Here is a 20,766-nt window from a genome sequence, read left to right as displayed (position 1 = left end):
ACACCAATGTTCAAAGCAGCATTATTTACAACTGCTGAAAGATAGACGCAATCCACGTGTCTGTCAACAAACAAATGCATAAACAAATATGGTATACAGATACAATGGAATATTCAGCCATAAAAAAGGCACGGAATTCTGATACATGTGACAACACTGATGAAACTTGAAGACATTATGTTGAACGAAATAAGCCAGACACAAAAGGGCAAATATTGAATGATCTCATTCATTTGAAATACTCAGAATATGCAAATTCACAGTGCCAGAAACTAAGACACAAGTTACCAACAGCTGGGGTTGGGATGAGAAAAGGGGAGTTAATGCTTAATTGGCTTTGAGTTTCTGTTTAGGGTGATGGATGGTGGTGATGATGGCATAACATGACGAAGGTAATTAACACCACTGAATCTTATTTCAATGTGGTGAAGAGAGGAAATTTTAGGTTGTAACATGTTGCTCGAATCAAACTTCAAAGGAAAACCATAGGAATGTCTGTATAACACAATGAATTCGAATGTAAACTATTGATCATAATTAACAGTACAATTATCATTATTTTGCTTCAATTGTAATAAAGGTACCAAACTAATGCAGACTGTTACTAATAGAGTAAACTCTCATGTATTGTGGGGAGAGATATATGGAACTCTAGATTTTCTGCATGATTTTTTTTTGTAAACCTGTAACTTCTCTAATAAAAAATAAATATAAATAACATAAATTGATACCAATGATAGTAGAGAATCTTTAACAGTTTCCTCACCTCGGCACTATTGGCATTTTGAGCCAGATAAATTTTTCTTGCGGGACCCTGTAGGCTATCCAGCAGCATCTCCGTCCCTTTCCAATAGATTATAGTAGTATTTCCCCAGTTGTGACCACTAATACTGTCTCCTGATACTGCCAAATGTCCCATGGGTTAGGCGCAAAATCACCCTGGTTGAGAATCACTGGTTATGTTAAAGAAAGAAAACAAACCATTCTTTCTCTTAAATAAGGAAGTAACAAAGTTACTAAGAATTCTGAACAAATTTCATGACAGATCTTTTGGTTACAACAAACCAACCTACATGATACATATATTGTTTCACAGATGAATTTATTTACCATAACATTAAAAATACATGACCAGGATTATATCTTATCTAACTCATTAAACTTTCCCAGATTTTGACACCTAGAGCACTCAAATAGGCAGTAAGTAGTTGCTAAATATAAGTAAAACTAGCAAACCCTTATGGCATCAACCTTTTAGAGTCTGGGATTTCTGTGCATCATTTTTTTCTCTATCTCCTGATCCATTATGCCAAACATGTTTCTCTGTGGAAATCTTGTCTCAGATGTACCTGGCAGGCCCATGAAAAGGATAAGAACATTCTTGCCAGTCTTAGATGTCCAAGACCTGAGACAATGGGGAATTCCTACCAGAAGGACTTGAGTGTTTCACTAGATCACAAAGAGTTTTTAAAAGAATAAAAATCTCTACTTTCTTACTCTACTTATTTTTAGGAAGAACTTAACGAATCCTATTCTGTTGACAAAATCAACAAAGAAAATGTTTCAGCAACAAAGAAAATGTTTGAAATAAATTAAAGCCATTAGGAAAAATGTGCAGGAACACATGCTTATGCATACAAGATTAAAAAGAAAAAAACTTGGTTTTATAAAAAATGAACCAAAGAGAGGTAAAACAAAACAAAACAAAACCTCTCAGAAGTATCTGTCACTCCCTCTTCCTTGGTCCCCATATCAAGATACCAACTTTAACTCATCAGCGTCTTCTCTGGCCAAGTTCAGGTCTTCATTCTCTCTCATCAGGTCTATTTCAACAACTTCCTAACTGGTTTCCCTACCTCCAGTTTCTCCCATTCTCTTCTCACTCTCCACTACCCTGAAGAGTTTTTAATACACTAGCAGGCCCCAAATACAATCTTTTTAAAACACAGGCTATGTGTGGAACTCCCCAGGGCATGGAGATTAAGCGCCCACTATTCTGCCCTTCCCTTCACCATTTGGCCCAAACTAGGTTTGAAGCCCTATCTCTTAAACATTCCTTCCTTTCTATACCACAAACCATTTACGTTATCTTGGCTATGGCCCACAATCCAAACTGTGTAAGTAAGTCCTCTGCCTAGAATGTGCTTTCCTCCCATGTTCACTTGAAAGCCTGGTTTAAATCATACCTCCACTCCCGGGCAGAATTAATCGCTGCATATTCAACGTTTCAAGGTATTTTGCTTGTGTGTCTGACTAGAGCACAACTGGCTCTCTTACTACTAATGCAAGAGTTTAGAGCTGCAAGAAATTAAAAGGCCAGACGTTTCCTCCAGGGAGTTCCTAGGCATCTTTGTAAACCCACTTAAAAAATGTTTGTAATTTGAATTACACCTCCTTTAAAGATGAGTCCATTTCAGTTCAATAAAAAATATGTTTTGAGCCTTAAACAATTCAAGCCTGTGTGAGATGCTGAGAGAGATGGGACAACCCTCACGGAGTCTTTAACAGTGGGAAGAACGGGGCATTGCACAAACACCCCTGGGCATAAACACTTACAGGGATTTGGAAGAGGAAGGACCTCAGCTCTAGGAGGTGATAGATGAGGAACAGCTTCTGGAGGAAGGTTGTGTCTGAGGTAGGATTTCACAGTTAGTTGTGGACTGTGATGTGAAGTCCCTGAAGACCAAGAAACACTGAGGCTAAAGCAGGAGGGCAGGGCCTCCCCGAGAACCGCGGGGAAGCTGCCGGGGCTGGAAGAGCCGTGACAGCTATGGGAGAGCGATGCTTCAAGGCATGGAGCCCAGGCTGGACATCAGGCTTCAGAGTGACCCCAACATTAGAAAAACAAGTCCACACCCATGTGGGGGAACAGCCCTGAAAAGTTTTGGCCAGGGGTAAAATAACAGAGCTACACTGAGGAAAAATAATCAGACAACTGCATAAAAGAGTGATGGGGCGGGGGGGAGGTGAGGCCACTTAAGTGAGACCCACTGGTGGCAGGTTGGAAGGAAGAGCAGTCCTGAGTGAGATAGTGACACAGAATCAACAATCAACAAGACACACACAATTACACAATCATCTTGGGAGGCAAGGAGGAAAGGGTCACCAGAGGACAGAGATTTCCACCCAAGGGGAATGGTTTCATTAATGAAAGAACGCTAGGACAATGGAACGGTGTGAAGGGGGGATAAGGAAAAGCATAATTGTCACCAAATGTTAAATTTATGGAATATAAAAATATGAAGGGTGAAATGCAGTATATTTAAAATATGTAAGTACCTACTGCATTTGACTGAGCTACAATGATTTTTAATGTCAAGAAAATAAAAGCTCTGTGTTTATACTGCTTGTCTCACACTCACTCATCAGCTTGACCTGACATAGAGACAAACCCTATGATTTTCTGTAAACCTGTTCTAACAAGTGGGAGCTACTGTGTAATGTATACTTACGTAAAAATCAACATGACGTGTCTCAATCACTGATACTCTTGTTTCAGAAGTCATAAAAGTTCACATGCCACATGAGGTTAGTCATTTTTTCTGTGTACGAGTACACCAGGCAACTACCCGGACAGGTGAGCCAAGGTAACAGAAAGCTAGTACACAATTTCACTAGATAGTGAGTCATAAAGGCAAGCAATTTCAACCTAAGAAACAGAGTTGAGTGACTTCAGGAAGTTTTACTAGCATTACAACCTCAGTTTTAGAATTCTTTATTAAGTCTGTTTTCTGCAAAGAGAAAATGGTCAAAGCAATTTCTAAAAGCTAAGAGGAAACCTTTCTTTTTTAATAACCTTTTTATTGTATAATATAACATATATACAAAGCAATGAAATAAAAAAGCAATATTTCCCAAAGCACCCTTCCACAAGTAGTTACAGGACAGATCCCAGAGTCTGTCATGGGCTACTTACTATACAATCCTCTCAGATTTTTCCTTCTAGCTGCTCCAGAATATAGGAGGCTAGAAAGCATAATTATTTTTTTATCTTAACAGTCAACTTTTTTTCTGTGAAAAATAACATATATACAAAAAAGCAAGAAATTACAAAGCACAGCACCACAATTAGTTGTAGAACATATTTCAGAGTTTGACATGGGTTACAATTCCACAATTTTCTAGCTGCTTTAAGATACTGGAGACTAAAAGAGATGCCAATTTAATGATTCAGCAATTGGAGGAAATCTTTTAAAACATCAAATAGCATTGAGTTTTGAATCCCAAATGCTATCCTTATTTTGTGCCAGCTTGTTTTTGTTTGTTGGTTTGTTTTATCCTAGACTTTCTATTGGTGGATTCAGAACGTTATTTGCAAGAAATCTGAAAGTAAATAGGCTGAAAATAGCAATCAAGAAAAGTGACCCAGTAACACCAAATAACCTTCCACTGCATATGTTCCTATTTCCCCTCCCCATATCTCCCATAAAACTTTTATTTTAAGAAGACAATAATGGGGAAAAACATTTCTTACCAACCTTACAAAAATAAACACACACAACTTTCTCCCTTTTATACTTAAATCACTGCCACCAACTGGACCAGCCCCTGGAAACTTGCCACATGTGGTGACCAAACAAATCTCTATAGGAAGTCACCAGCTCAGGTAATTCCACAACTTTGTAAAAAGAGAATTATTTCTTCCTTAGCTCACTTTCACTATGTTGTTTCCACAATCACTTAATGCTAGAAGAAAATAACCTAGTGAAAGGTGTCCTATGGAAATTACTTAAGAATATAGTAAGATTCAAAGATGGAAGCAAAGTGGTTTGGTAAGAACATCACTTAAAAATTGTGCAATAAAACTAACTTTGCCACTGGTTGCTATATCATGGAGTCAATTTTTTTCCTTCTTATTACAAAAATTTCCAAACATATAGGAAGTAGAGGAGGATATAATGAACATGTACCATTCATCTAGATTTAACAGCTTTAACATTGTGCCATATATTCATCTATTTTTATCTGCTTGTTTTTGCTGAAGTATTTCATAGAAAATTAAAATCCCATTCACCTCTAAATAAATCAGTATGCATCTCTAAAAAAAATAAGGATTTTTTGTGTGTCTTTGACTGTCATACACAATTTTCACACCTAAAACAAAAATAATTCCCCACTAACATCTAATACTGTTTGCACTAAAATTTCTTTGGGTTAATACTCTTAAGCAAATAGGACTGAAAATAGAAAGCTATGCCAAAGACTGGGCACAATACTCAATTCTTCTTTCTATCAAAGGAAGATGCTATTTCCTTATCCTTGTGTGGAAAGAACGTATCAGGAAAAATATCCATGTGTAAAAGATGCATTCACCTTGTATATGGTCACAACACTGTTACAGCACCAGAAAAATGAAATGATTAAGTAAAGAAGGAGAAAGGGAAAAGGCATCTCAAGGAAAAAATAAGAGACATAATTTCCCAGACACAGGCTATTATATTAATTAGTTTTTCTCTGTTTTCTCTTCTGAATCACTCCTCAAACTAGCAAGATGCCTCAGATGCAATTATTTTTAAAAATGAAATATTTAAAAATCTTTCACTACCCTGTAGCTTCCCTTTAATTTGGAAGGTTTAGACAAAAATAATTGATCCTTGCTTGTCATTTCACCTTCCACTTATTTTTTTTGGGGGGGGGAGCTGGGGTGCATGGTCTGGGAATCGAACCTGGGGTCTCCCGCATGAAAGGTGAGCATTCTACCACCGAATCAGCATGCACCTCACCTTCCACTCATTTTTAATCCCCTTTTGCAATCCAGTTTCCCCCCCTTTCATTCATTGAGACTGCTTGTTTGAAGATCACCAACTTCTCACCCACCACTTAAAAGACCCTTTTCCCAAACTTCCCTTCACCCCAAAGGTACCCAGGCATTATCCTCTCCATTGGCAAAGGCTCTACTGGAAGACTACCTTGCTGTACGCTCTTTCTTCCTGGTAATTTACTAGGAGATGGAGATGTCACCTCTATGTTATGAGCTGTAAATTTGGAAAGGTCAAGACACATACATCTACTTTATTCTTCCTAGGGTCAGAATACAAATAGGGAGTTGCATTTGCAAAGAGAGAAAAGTGAAAGCTTGACTCAACCTACTAGCTAATTCTAACACTTCTCTTTTCCCTAGGAGAGTAAGAACAAACCTTCCTGGGTTTAGTACTTACCAGGGGATAGTGGTGAAGGTGGAGTCATATTCTTGATTCAAACCACTTTCTGCTGTATAATATCATGAGACACTTAACCTCAGTTTCTGTCTCTGCAGTACGCGTAATAATATAACACACTTGGCAGGTTGGTTGTGAAAGTTAAGTGACAAAATAAAGGGAAAATGCTTATTTAACAAAGTGCCTTGGAAATAGTAAGCCCAAAGTAAATTTCAGTTAACTGTGACCTAAAAATTTAACCATGAAAAAATCGTTATTTGTTAAATGTCTAATACTTATTAGCACCAAAATCAGCTGAGATAACGCTCCTTGGCATGACATATTAGTTCTTGGGGCTTTTTAAAAGAAAGTTTGGGTATTATTTTCCATTTTATCACATACATTTTATCCCATACAATAAAGTACTCAAAGTGTTGTTGTTCAACTCTGGTAAGTTACTTCTGTAAATGGATGATGATTCATGCTAATTAAACTCGAACCCAGTAGAATAAAATTAGCTTGTTTCAACATTTCCTTTTGTTCAGTAATTGCAATTCAAGGTTATGCTAGATACCCCATTACTATAATTTCGCCTGAGAGACAGACATTGCACATCCCACATTTTCAAAAACAGGCACTGCGGATACAAATCCACCTGCATAAGGGCCTTGAAGACTGTATAAGCAATTTTCTACCAACACTATGTTCAAGTGTCACTTATTTCTGTACATATTCCAGCTAGAAGGGAAAGTAGTGAGATCATTTCAGCTTGTTACAGATTCTCACCGGATTTGCAGAAGGATGACAATTTAAAAACAGAAGCCAAACGTGGCTAGGGTTTATCTCAGAGGCGTATGTTCAAGTAGCAATTTGTTCATCCATGATGACAGTGTCTGTTCATTCATAATGATAGCAAGCATTCCTCTGAATGATTTAAAGTTTCATAAACCCAGTCCAAATTCCATTATTTCCCAAATTATCTGTGGGAAGTACATGATACAAAGACAGCTCACATTCTGATCAAAGCTTTGTTTCTATGGAGGTTCTTGTCTGTTGCTTGGTATTTTTTAATATGATTTTTATGGTACAGGTGATAATGAGGAGCTAGTATCACCATGTGCCAAGCACAGTGCTGAGTCATTTACACAAGTTAGATCACAGAGAACCTTTACAACATTTCCTAAGATAAAGCTCCACTTTATACAGATCAGAAATGTGAGGTTCAGGCAGTCAAATAACGTTCCAGAGGTAAGGACAAATCTAGGTTTTGGAGGGGAATGAAGATTACATTATTATGAAAGAAAAAAAAATCAAATTATCAATACAAAATTAGGTTAAGGCTTGAAAGGGACCAGTGTAAGTGAGGAACCCTGAAGCATGAGCTTCTGGGGGAACCAACTTGGCTGTACCGATCTGAGCTGCAGGGACAGAGGAATTTGAGGAACGGACATGTGAACTGTAAAATGAAAATCATTCTTCCATGGAAATTTGCACTAGGTTTATTTTCTTTTTTTAATAAATTTTTTTTGCTTAATAAGTTAGGTTAAAAAGAGGGGGCTGGTCTCTCTCTCAGCCAACGCGACAAGAAAACTCACTGCCCTCCCCCTCTCTACGTGGGACATGACTCCCAGAGGTGTGGACCTTCCTGGCAACGTGGGACATAAATCCTAGAATGAGCTGGGACTCAGCATCAAGGGATTGAGAAAACCTTCTCATCCAAACCGGGAAGCGTGAAATGAGACAAAGTGTCAATGGCTGAGAGATCCCAAACAGAGTTGAGAGGTTATCCTGGAGGTTATCCTGGTGGTTATTCTTAGGCATTAAGTAGATATCACCTGTTTAGTTAAGGTGTAATGGAGAGGCTGGAGAGCACTGTCTGAAAATGCAGAGCAGTGCTCCAGTAGCCATGTTTCTTGAAGATGATTGTATAATGATATAGATTTCACAGTGTGACTGTGTGGTTGTGGAAAAAACAAAACAAAACAAAACAGGGGGCTGGAAGTGAAGGATGAATTAGCAATGTCTGAAAAGCACCAGACAGTAACTTTCGCGTTTTGAGTAGGCAAAATGCAAAAAAGATTCTGAGTTCTCTATTGCACATTTCCTGGAAATTGCTACCCTTTGAGTAGCAGTAAGAAATAAGAAAGTTGAAATAAAATTTGTTTGGGATACATTTTGAATAAAGCTTGTGGGAAAGCAGCGATCACTTTTCTAAACATTATGTCGATATTTTCAAGTGGTTGTTTTGCTGTTAGCAAAATAGTGATGCTGACTGAATATATTCTTTCTCTCAGAATCGACTATTATGTGGAGAAAACTTCTTTTATCCAAAATCAAAAACTTATTTTGCCAGAATAAGGAAATATTTATTTCTGTTTCCCAGAGCACAACCAATCATGTTAGAATTCAGAATAAAGAGATTCTTATAACCCCATTTCAGAGCGCAGTTCTGATAAGAACTTAAGATACATTTTTTTCTTTCAGTTTTATGAAATTCTTTTCACCTGAGGAATTTCATAGACATCTCTGATATAAAATATGGGGAGTCACGTAGAATTGTGATTTCTGTAAAAAGCTGAATTTTACTACCTTACAGAATATATACAGGTAGAGCTGCATCCCCTGCGTAGGCCATGCACTGCATAACTCCAAGGCACACCACTTACAGAGAACACAACAGAAGGACATTACCTGGAACAGGACACTGAAGCACCACTGGCTGGGAACAATCTACTAACTGACAAGAATGCCCACCTGTGCCAAATAGTGGCATGCTTGAAAAAAATGAAGGGAACTTTCCAAAGACATCTGTGCGAGCTTGTACCCAAATACCAAATTTGGGACAATTTGAGCATCAAAATTAAAAAGGACAGTAATATAGTAACCCTTGCATAAAATAAGAATCTATAACTCCCCTTACTGATAATAATAGGCAATCAAATAAAATAAATGGGAGAGAAGGAAAAGATCTTCCTTACAATAGGATGGCAAGTAACACGTTTAAGAAGGAATCAGTGGAGGTAAGTTGGCAAAGCCTTGTTTTCCTAGCAAAAATGGAATCGGACAGAAATCAACAAATGGCTACTCAATCTGGGCAAGGTGGCAGGGGAAGAGTTAGAGAAGGACCAGGTGACTCAGAATCTCAACGTATCTCTTCTCAATTTCCTATGAGTCACAAAAGAAAATGGTAATTATAAACCAGGCACCACCTTAATCAAATTATCAAAATTAATTCACCAACAAGGGCAAACAGACTTCCATTCTTCCAGATGTGATTCCCTGAGAAGGACACACCATCACTTACATAGTAATGCAGCCAAAAAAGCAAACCCTGAATTTAACCAAGAGGAAACAAGACCTATTCGATAAAACTTGCCTGTGTTCTTCAAAATTGTCTGAGGTACTTCTCCAGATTAAAGGAGACTAAAGAGACATGACAATGAAATACAATAAGTATTCCTGGACTGGATGCTGTCATGGAGGGAAAAAAATGCAAATAAGGGCAATATTGAGACAACTGACAAAATCAGAATATGGACTGTAGATTAAAGTTTTGTATCACAGTTAAATATTCTGAATTTGCTAACAGTACAGTAGTTACATAAAAGGATATCCTTGTTCTTAGGAAATCCAGAGTGAAAGATTAGGGAGTTACATGCCACCTACTCTCAAATGGCTCAAAAAAAATAAATTGTGTGTCTGTGTTGTGTGTTGAAGGAGAGAAGGAGGGGGAAGGAGGGAGGAGGAGAGCATGAGAGACAGAATAAATGATTTTTTTTAAGTGACAAAATGTTTAAAATGGGTAGAAAAGGGAAAATAGTATAAGGGAGTATATTATACTACTGCAACCTTAAAAAAAAAGTTAAAAAAAAAGATGTTCAAAAGTCAGTGTTCAGCCTCCTTTCATGAGCAGCAAAGTAATTTAACTTGGAATCAGAAGTTCAAAATAAAGAATGAAATCCTTAGAAACATTTTGTTGTTATCATTATCATAATCATCACCATTAACATTCATGGGATGCTTAGTAAGTGGAAAACCCTTTGAAAGGTGTTTCACTTGCATTACATCTTCTGCAATTCACCATACCCTAAGATAAATACACTATAATGATGGCAACTTTATAGATGGGGAAACTAAGATCAAGAGATTTCCTAACTTGCCCCAGGTAATACAGACATAAAGGGCAGAATCAGGAATCAAACTAAGTTGTTTGATTACAAAGCTGGTGGGCTTATTATTATGTTAAACTTCTTTACATTATTAATTATTTATTCATTTTCTTCAAAGAGAAAGAGATTAATTTCAATGCAGTTAAGATTCTGATAAATTAGTAAAACATGAATAATAAAGGGTTTCCTCTACTAATTAAACTTAGATCACAAATAACCTAGAGACATAACTGGTATTTTTGATCTTTACAATTTACTTTATGCTTGCTATTCCAAAGACTAATAAATATGTTCTTAGAAACAAATACATCCAACTAAAATTTCTGAAATGATCTTATCAGGATTCACGAGTCTCAATTTTACACTATAATCAGATATAATCAAAATGCATTGTCTTCTTGTTCACCCATTAACCTAAAGGATAATTTTTTTTTTTAACTAGTAAGTCACTAAATTGGTCTCTATTTGTAAAGCAAGTTTCTGGGTGTTATCTTAATATGCGAAGCCCAAAATAAAATGATCAACTATATCAATTCATACCTCAAAACTCCTACCTAAGCTTCTTGCTGAAGCAATTTAGGAAGAATCTGCTTAGAACATTCAGACTTGACACCCATGAACATCCATTTCATTTTGTCTAATATCAAATTATCTCATTAACCTTTTGGTCCTGTTTCACGATTTACTTCCTTTAATATACATTCTCTCATTTTTTGCCAAGTGTGTGATCTTAGTGACCATGTTTCCTTTTAATATTGGAACCTTAAAAAATATATGTATCACTTCCAACATGATGCCTGGTTTCCCATCATCTTCCTTGCAGCTATAAATTACTGAACATACTTTCTTCCCAGTGAAAATTGAATGGCTTTTAATAAAAATATGTTCAAAACACTAAGACATTGCAATACCTGTAGGTGTATAGGAGAAAGCTTACACATCTTCTAACCATGTGGCACTGTGGATGGTCACCCCAGAAAGATGCATTTCTAACCTTGACCACACATTGGAACCACTGTGGGAGCTTTTAAAATTCTGATGACCAGTCCAAACTCCAGACCAATTAAGTCAGAACTGGGTGTGGATCCCAGGCAACAGTTATTTTTAAAGCTCCAAAAGTGATTCCAGTGAGCAGCCAAAGTTTGACAATCACGGCTTGGACTGAGCATGCATAGCCACACAGAATTTTAATTTTTATGTACAAAGCCAAAGGATTCACAGAGATGGTTTAGAAGTGGCTTTTCCTATTATGGAGTGGACAGTCCAACTGGTGAGTGAAGAGATGTAGGAACACAGGAAAAGGTAGCTGAACAAAGACGGTGTATGTATGCACCAAAGGAATGCGGTGCACAATAAACACAACAGGGGACCACACTGGGACAGCGGAGGAGGGCTGCTCCCTCCTGAGGCAATGGCAGGATCTGAGAAGCAGTATGGCGGGGGAGGCTACTCAATGCAGAGACTGCATAAATGGAAAAGTGTCCAGTATGTGCAGGAAACAGTGAGATGACCGGCTAGAGTGGAAGATTCACTCTTGAGAGCAGAGGAAGTATGTTTGGAAAAACAGACTAGAATTGGCCTGTCAGACTTAAACAAGTCAAAGACTCCAAGAGCAGCAAGGACTTTCTGAGGGAATTTGAGGAAATCATAGAAATGAAAGCATTTTTAATGGAAGATTGATTTGACAGTGCTATTCAGAACGGTGATGAGGGAAAGATTTTTAAAAAATCTACTAACAGAAGAATGCAGCAGATCAAATAAAATTACATACAAGGTGAAGCACAATTTCATGCCTTTCTTTTCAGTTTTTATAAGTTTGGGTTAATTTCTGTTCTTAGAAGTTTGCTAAAAAATAGCACAGACCTCACATTTTGCACAAATCACGTTCAAGACAGACTGGGCAGATCAGGATTGTACTATTCTCTGCCTTAGGAAATCTGCCCCTTTTTTGCCTGGCTCCCGAAATCATGGTGTGATACTTTCCTGCAGTTATATTCTTCTCCTTTTTCCATGAAGGCTACGTCTAGCATTAGGAAATATATTCCAAAGGACATTTCAGGTGACAGAAACTGTTTCTTTAACTTTTTAGAGGCAGGAAGAGAGATTTCTGAGTAGGTCAGTGATCCCCTGGCCATACAAGCAGTGGACAAAGATGCCTAGGAACCAAAACCTATACCAAATTACTCATTCATTCATTTACTATGTATTTATTGAACACCAACCACTGCTACCATTTTAGATAGTGAGAATACAGCAAGTTCCCTTTCCAAACAGCAAGTTCCCTTTTCCAAACAGACACATCTCTGGATATTGTAGAGGTTTCCCTCAAAAACACACTAGGGTCTAGGATTAAAGCACTGATAGTTAATTGATTAAAGGGTACTGCTACAGACTTTTCAAAAACTGAGTAACAGAAGATCAAGGTCATTTATATAAGAAACTATAAGCAGCAGAAGAAAGCACAGGGTAATATAAGTTTTTTTTAAAAACTGTATTTGGAAGCCACCACTACAGAAAAATTTTTCAAGCCACTCAATATATTCCACGCTCATAGAAAAGTTACAGAATGTTTTCAATGCAAATTAGTTGAATGACAGCTGTTAAAATCAATGGAGTTTAAAATGAGGTGAGAAGGCAGGTTTGATCCTTATTTAACTAAAGGAGGACCCTGGAGGCTATGAAGTCATATCAACTGCCTATCCTTGAAAAGCCTAGTTAAAAAGAAAGACATGTCTGGGTATCGTTTTAAAACAATACTTTTAAAATTAAACCAAAGGGCAGTGCGGCAGTGGCTCAGCAGGCAGAATTCTGGCCTGCCATGCCGGACCCGGGTTCGATTCCTGGTGCCTGCCCATGCCAAAAAAAATAAAAATAAAAATATTAAACCACAATGCTCACTCAGAGCTAGTTTCTTATGAAAATATTACATCGAAGTCCTTAACAAAAACAATTTACAAGTTGTACACAGCCATCTGAACTGGCTACAAATACTGATTTTTAATATTAAGAGCACAAAGATGTTCATTGTGTTTGTAGAATTTTCATCTTACAAATACATAAATATAATTATAATGTAACTTTTATAAATATTATAAATACATATTAAGAATGAGTTTAACTACATGCATTAGAATTACCTATAAAAATTAATCCAGGTTTTCACCAGTCAATAAAATAACCACATGCAAAGCGTTTTTTGACTATTCTTTTCTTAAGTAATTCTATTCTTTAGCTTATAGAAAATTCCTATTTTGCCATCATGAAGGGGAAAAAAAATAACATATTCATATATCCTTCTCTCTGCCTTTTCTTGCCCCTTAAGAAGAGTCTCACCTGCATAATGTACTGGAATCTCTATCTTTGGCCCAATGACATAGTGCCCCTCTTCCAAGCTATGGGCAGTGATGGTTGTCCACTGACGGCATGAATGAATCAGAAGATAGTCATTTTCTCGCAGTCCTTCTATGCACTCACCTGGAAAATAGAATTTTACATAAGACTTTGAAGTAGCACCTACTTACTACACACCCTACATAAAATTCTATTAGTTAAAAGTTCACCAATGCAGAAGTTGATAGTTCATCCCAAAATGAAATAAAATTCACCTCTGAATTAGCAATAAAATATGTATTACATACCAAGTTGAGAATGTTCACAGGATCCCAAAAAAAAATGTATTCCACTTATTTAGAAGCAGATTTTCAAGTACCTCATCACAGCTAAATGACTATACTTCAAGGATAAAAATACAGCCATTTACTGAGAGCAACAATGGGTTAAGCACTGAATTAGATGCTTTTCATTTATTTTTTTCATGTAATACGATAACTTTGGGAGGCAGGTATTTTTCCTTCTTTGCAGAAAGATCAAGGTTTAGAGTGTTAAGTAACCTGTTTAAGCTCACATACTTAATAGGTATAAAAGAGGGGATTCAAATCTAGGTAAGACTAATTCCAAAACATATGCTTTTAATCACTATACTATTAACTACCAAAGATAAATAATACTCTCATCTCTCTGTTTAAAGAGTATTTAAAATTGCCGTAGTTTCTCTGAAATACTTGTATGTTTTGCCAGCTCTGTTTGGCCTCCTACCAAACTTCCCATCAATTAAAAACAATAAAGCTTTGTGGCACACAAATGAATTTATTTTTCATTTTATTATTTTCTTAAGTACCATTTTAGCATTTGAACTGATAAAATATTTCAAAAGAGAAATACATTCCACTAATTAATCAGAGTTTAATAATTTTAAACACTCAAAGATGATACTTGAAAAGGCTTATTTCCTTTACCCAGAAAACAATTAGTCTTCCCCTTTTATTTTTTTACATTTATTATTCTTGTAACTCAATTGAACACCATAAGTACATGGAATCTTGAGTAGGCCATGAGATTTTGTAGGTTTGTCCAGAGTGTTGCCTGGATAAATTCCAGAAGGATTTGAACAGTGAATAACAAAGTATTTGCAAAGTTCCCTTGGGGGAAAGGTGAGAAAGGGGAAAAATTCAACTTCCCCAAGTAGAGAATTTTTGATCTTCTCACAAGTAGTGGGGACAACCAAAGCAATAGGCTGAGCCCCCAATCTTGGCGTATGTTCATATGAAACTTAACCCTCAATAGGATAGGTCAAGCCTACTTAAAATTAGGCCTTAGAGTCACCCCCAAGAGAAGGTCTTTTGTTGCTTAGATGTGGCCTCTCTCTCCCAGCCAACACAACAAGCAAACTCACTACCCTCCCCCTCTCTACATGAGACACGACTCGCAGGGGTGTGGACCTTCCTGGCAACATGGGACAGAAATCCTAGAATGAGGTGGGACTCAGCACGAAGGTTGAGAAAACTTCTCTACTGAAAAGGGTAAGAGAGAAATGAGACAAAATAAAGTGTCAATGGCTGAGAGATTCCAAACAGAGTCGAGAGGTTATCCTGGAGGTTATTCTTATGCATTAAATAGATATCACCTTTTCAGTTAACGTGTAACAGAGAGGCCGGAGGGAAGTGCCTGAAAATGTAGAGCTGGGTTCCAGCAGCCATGTTGATGCTACATCAAGCTATATCACTGAAGATGCGAAAGCTATATCATTATACAATCAATGTGACTGTGTGATTATGAAAACCTTGTGTCTGATCTCCAGTTTTTTATTCTTCTAATTTATTTATATATTGCTGCCAAATAAACCTTTCAAAAAATACAACACTGCTTATCTTATTTTTTGCTCAAATGCCCTCAATAGGTCATATATACTAGGCCTTAATTCCTGAGCCTGAATGCAAGGCCCCCATGATCTAGTCCCAGAGGGAACTTCATCTCCCCTACACCCTACCCTAGAGCCAGAGAAACCATTCCTTGTTCCACATGTACGCTCACTGTCATGCATCTGGGCCTTTTCGACATCTCTCAATCCCTATTATTTACTTAGGTCCTAACATACTCATTCATGAAAGTCTAGCTGAAATGCTACCTTCATGAGGATTTTCCGAGTCCTGATCAGAATACTGGTCACTTACATATACTGACTTTATCACTTTGTTTATTCTGTATACTTAATTTGTAAATTTGCTTTAGAGTTATGAGCACAAGGGACTTAGGTCGAATTTTCATGCTTATGCATATTTAAATGGTATTCTAATAAAAATAATTAAACACTGGGAGTTATAAGCATTCTTTCCATTTAAAACTGGACCATATAGCAATCAAGTTTGAGACACATGGCTGCAGGATTTAAGGAACCAAGATATTTCAGACAACACATGGCTGTTGGATGAGATCCTCTCTAAACCAATTATCACTACACTTGAACGTATCTGAAGTTGCTACGTTAACTATAGTACTTCTGTGTGTGAATCATTTAGGTTAAGTATAAATCAATTTAAATAGTTACACAGCATTTCTTATGGAACTCAAATGTCTATGAACTGCTTATTTTCTTCTAAAAGCATGAAGATGAAACACAAGTGAACTCAGATGATGACTTACAGTGATGATTTACAGAGTTTTGATACACCTGTTAGCTGACTGTTGAGTGTGCTATTAAGATTGGGATGAATCTAGAAAACAAAACACATATCCATGTTTGTTTTGCTATTCTCATGTCACAAACCATAGTTAAAAAAAACCAAGAAAAATATTACGTGTGATTTTACATAATTCTCTTTATCATGTGATTTCAGCAGGTAGTAAATTAAAACATATTTGATTTTCCATATTTGTGCCTCCTTGTTCTTCATGTAGTTTGTCCATAGAAGGCATGTGCTTTTAAACCTTTCAGATCCTAAAATACCTGACATTCCACTGTGCACAGCAAATATATGATCTTATATCGTTTTTTCTTTCTTTTTGAAATTTGCTCTCATCCCTGATAACCTTGTTTTTTTTCAGAACATTAGTAGAGTCCTGTCCAGGGTAGATATTCAAGTATTTGTGGGCTAACAAGTAAAGCTCTATTAAAATAAGGTAATTAAAACATGTATAATGACAATGAGATGAACAGAACTTAGTGGTTTTTTTCATCTATGCACATAAACTGTTCCTTGTATCATAGCTAAATTTATCAACAATAAGTAAATTAATAAATTACATGATTTCTCTGTTGCCACTCATTATAAGTCTAATTTAACAGCTGTGCATTATTTTATTTTATCAATATTAAAAGCAAAGCTAGAAAAGATAAAAAAGAAAAGAAGAAGAATGAAAAAAAAGTAAAGCTGATAAGTACAAGGAATCTTGAATACAAGTACATGGAATCTTGAATAGGGCATGAGATCTTGTTCATTTGTCCAGGTTAGTGTAACACCCTTATATATCCTAGAGTACTATGGGCAGGAATAAGGAAGTATCTGCAAAGTTCCCTTGGGGGACTGAGGAGAAAGGAGGAAATATTCAACTCTCCCAGATATTCTTGTAAGCAGTGGGGGCAATCAAATCAATAGGCTGAGCCTTCGATCTTGGGGTTCACCTCTATGAAACTTATTTTTGCAAAGGACAGGGTAAGCCTACTTAAAATTATGCCTAAGAGTCACCCCAAGAGAGCCACTTTTGTTGCCTAGATGTGGCCTCTCTCTCTAAGCCAACTTGGCAGGTGAACTCACCGTCCTCCCCCATACGTGGGACATGACTCCCAGGGGTGTAAATATCCCTGGCAACATGGGACAAAACTCCCGGGATTCACTGAGACCTTGGCATCATGAAAAGCCTTTCTGACCAAAAGGGGAAGAGAAAAATGAAACAAAATAAAGCTTTAGTGGCTGAGAGATTTCAAACAGGGTTGAGAGATTATTCTGGAGGTTATCCTTATACATTATAACAATATGCCTTTTTAGTGTATGGTGTGTTGGTGTGGCTGGAGGGAAGTAACTGAAACTGCTGAGCTGTGTTCCAGCAAGCTTTGATTCTTGAAGATGATTGTATAATGATAAAATTTTTACAATGTGACTATATGATTGTGAAAACCTTGTATCTGATGTTCCTTTCATCTAAGGTATGGAGAGATGAGTAAAAAAAAATACGGATAAAAAAAATAAATAGATAATAAAGGGTAAGAGGCAAAATAAATTGGGTAGCTTGAAATACTAGCAGTAAATGAGAGGGGTAAGGGGTATGTGATGTATGGGTTTTTTCTTTTTCTTTTTCTAGAGTGATGCAAATGTTCTAAAAATGATAATGGTGATAACACACAACTATTAATGATATTGTGAGCCACTGATTATACACCATGTGTAGACCATATTTTTGTGAAGATTTGTCAATAAAAATATTTTTTAAAAAAGCAAAGCTGATCAAGTGATAACATTATACGTATACTTCCTCATTGGTAATAAATGGTGTTGCTTAACTTTAATTATGTATTTATTTGACCTTATTATCTTTTTCATGTGGAATGAAATCCTCTAACTCAAATAAATACTCAAATGACTACATTTCTCTTACAACTTCTTAAATGCAGGTTCCAAGTCTTATTTATATTTTTGCTCACCCCCATGTTGCCTTGTATAAAGAAGACAGAATTTAAATTTCAGTAAATTGTTAGATAAATGAGCGAGGAATAATTTTAAATGAAAACTTGTTTTTGTCTTTTTAGTGATTGACATGCTAGTGAGTGTGAAGTGGTATCTCATTGTGGCTTTGATTTGCATTCCCCTGATGACTACTGATGTTGAGCATCTTTTCAAGTACTTATTGGTCATCTGTATATTTTCTCTAAAGAAATGTTTATTCAAATTTTTTGCCACTCTTTAAATTGCACTGTCTTTTTTATTCTTTAGTTTTAAGAGTTCTTTATGTATTTGTTAAAAAAGCCCCTTACCAGATATACAAGCTGCAAAAATCTTCTGTATTCCATGGATCATCTTCAATTCCTTGATGATGTCCTTTGAAGTACAAGCTTTTAATTTTTATGAAATTCTATTTATTTTTTTATTTTGTTGCTTGTCTGGGCTTAGAACTAAGAAATCATTGCCTACCCCAAGTCATGAAGATTTATGCCTATGTTTTCTAGTTTCGGAGAGTTTTATAGTTTAGCTCTTGCAAATACATTTATGGTCCATTTTCATTTTTGCCTATGGTATGAAGTAGGGATCCAAATTCATTCTTTTGCATGTGGATATCCAGGTGTTCCAGTTCCAACTACTGAAAAAATTATTTTGCCCCGCTCCCCCCACCCCAAAATTGGCACCTTAGTTGAAAATTAACTGATCATAAATGTAAGCATTTATTTCTGGTCTCTCAATACTACTCTATTGATCTATATATCTATCCTGATAGAGTACCACATTGTCTTGATTACCGTAGCTTTGTAATAAGTTTTGAAATTGGGAAATCTGAGTCCTCAAACATTGTTCTTTTTCAAGACTGTTTTGGCTATTTGGAGACCGCTGCATTTCCATATGAACTTTAGGATCAGCTTGCCAGTTTCTGCAGAAACGCAAGCTGGTAGCTTGACAGTGACTGTGTTGAATCTGTAGATCAGTTTGGGCAGTACTGCCATCTTAACAATATTGAATTATCCAATCCATGAACACAGGATATTGTCCCAATTTTTTTTTTTTTTGGTCTTCTTTAATTTCTTTCAATAATGCTTTGTGGTATTCAAGGTACAAGTCTTTTTCTTTTTTTCCTTTTTGGGCAGGCATCAGGAATCAAACCTGGGTCCTCGGGCACATCAGGCAAGCGTTCTTGCCTGTTGAGCCACCGTGGCCCGCCCAAGGTACAAGTCTTGCATTTCTTTCATAAAAGGAAATTCTGCATTGAGATTATTTTCTTAATTTCATTTTCAGCATGTTTGTTGCTAGTATATAGAAATACAGTTCATCTTTGTATATTGACTTTATATACTGCAATCCTGCTGAACTTGTACTAATAGATTTTGGGGTGAATTTCTTATGATTTTGTATATACAAGATCATTTCATCTCCTACCTAAACTTTGTCTTTGGGTCTCTGTGACATGCAGCTAAACATAAGCCTAAATTGATTCACAGGGGCACTGAAATATAAAGAATGAAGGTACTTGCATTACTCAGTCAAAATATACAAACTAGCTTCAAAACAGAAAACTACAGGCTTTTTAAAACCAGTTTTATTAAAAGTGGCTAAGAAAGTATTGTTTAAACCTGGCTCCCAGTTGTAAAACTTGAACAGTGTCTGGTATCTAGTATTTTTTACATAAAATAACTCCACAGGATTTATAGGAAATGGCACCCATCAGCATTATGCCTATGATATATTCTTTCAAGCTTCCTAACTAGTTTGCGATAGCAGAAAAGCCTCACATTTAATAAAACTATTTACTTGCACCTAATAATGGATAAAAGTTGTTACTTCAGAATTTGAATAGTTAAATTCATATATATTATAACCTTTGGCTCTAGGTTATTTCTGAAACTATGTAGGGGCATGGCTCTAAATTGGGTGGTATTAAACATGCCTAATACTGTAACTGAGAAGTTAGGATTTAACAAATGATTATAATTACTGAACCATTATATAGCTATTTCTTTTTACTTTCTGGTATATTAGAGTGGCTAAAGGGAAATACCTGAAATTTCTGAACTGTAATCCAGCTGCCTTAATCTCTGATAATGACTATATAACTATATAGCCCTTACCTTTTGGTTATAAAAACCTTGTGACTGGCCCTCACTTGTATCCCCTTATCCTGTTTTTCAACTTTAGAGTCTTATGACCAAACACAGCCCCTAATGTTTATTAATGAAAGAACCTGAGTCAGCCCAGAACTAACCCACCCCAATTCTAATGCTATCTTGCTAGACTAAGCTAGATTCAGCCAAAATTGGCTCACCTGACAAGCTTAGTAGCTGCCATTTTCTTATATACGTTCTATGACTAGGAATGTAATTCAATCTGTGAATGCTCATAAGTAGATCACCTCTAATCACATCATCTAGAGCCACTGTGCTCATTATCCTAAACCCTGCCCATCTTTTGATACTATAAAACTAC

At 36.4% G+C, this 20,766-nt stretch overlaps 1 protein-coding gene across 2 annotated transcripts in view; it reads right to left on the bottom strand.

Moving 5' to 3' along the window:
• The window catches only part of GAREM1 (GRB2 associated regulator of MAPK1 subtype 1), a 209,145-nt gene that overhangs the window by 119,589 nt on the left and 68,790 nt on the right, over positions 1-20,766 (bottom strand). For both annotated transcript variants that reach the window (XM_077135687.1, XM_077135688.1), the window contains exon 2: positions 13,640-13,780. In XM_077135687.1, the coding sequence (XP_076991802.1) occupies positions 13,640-13,780 (141 nt within the window). The remainder of the gene's footprint in view (positions 1-13,639; positions 13,781-20,766) is intronic.

The sequence above is a fragment of the Tamandua tetradactyla genome, chromosome 18 (assembly GCF_023851605.1).
Source record: "Tamandua tetradactyla isolate mTamTet1 chromosome 18, mTamTet1.pri, whole genome shotgun sequence".
NCBI lineage: Eukaryota > Metazoa > Chordata > Mammalia > Pilosa > Myrmecophagidae > Tamandua > Tamandua tetradactyla.
Note: the sequence above shows the minus strand (reverse complement) of the source record. Positions and strands in the feature narration are given on the sequence as shown.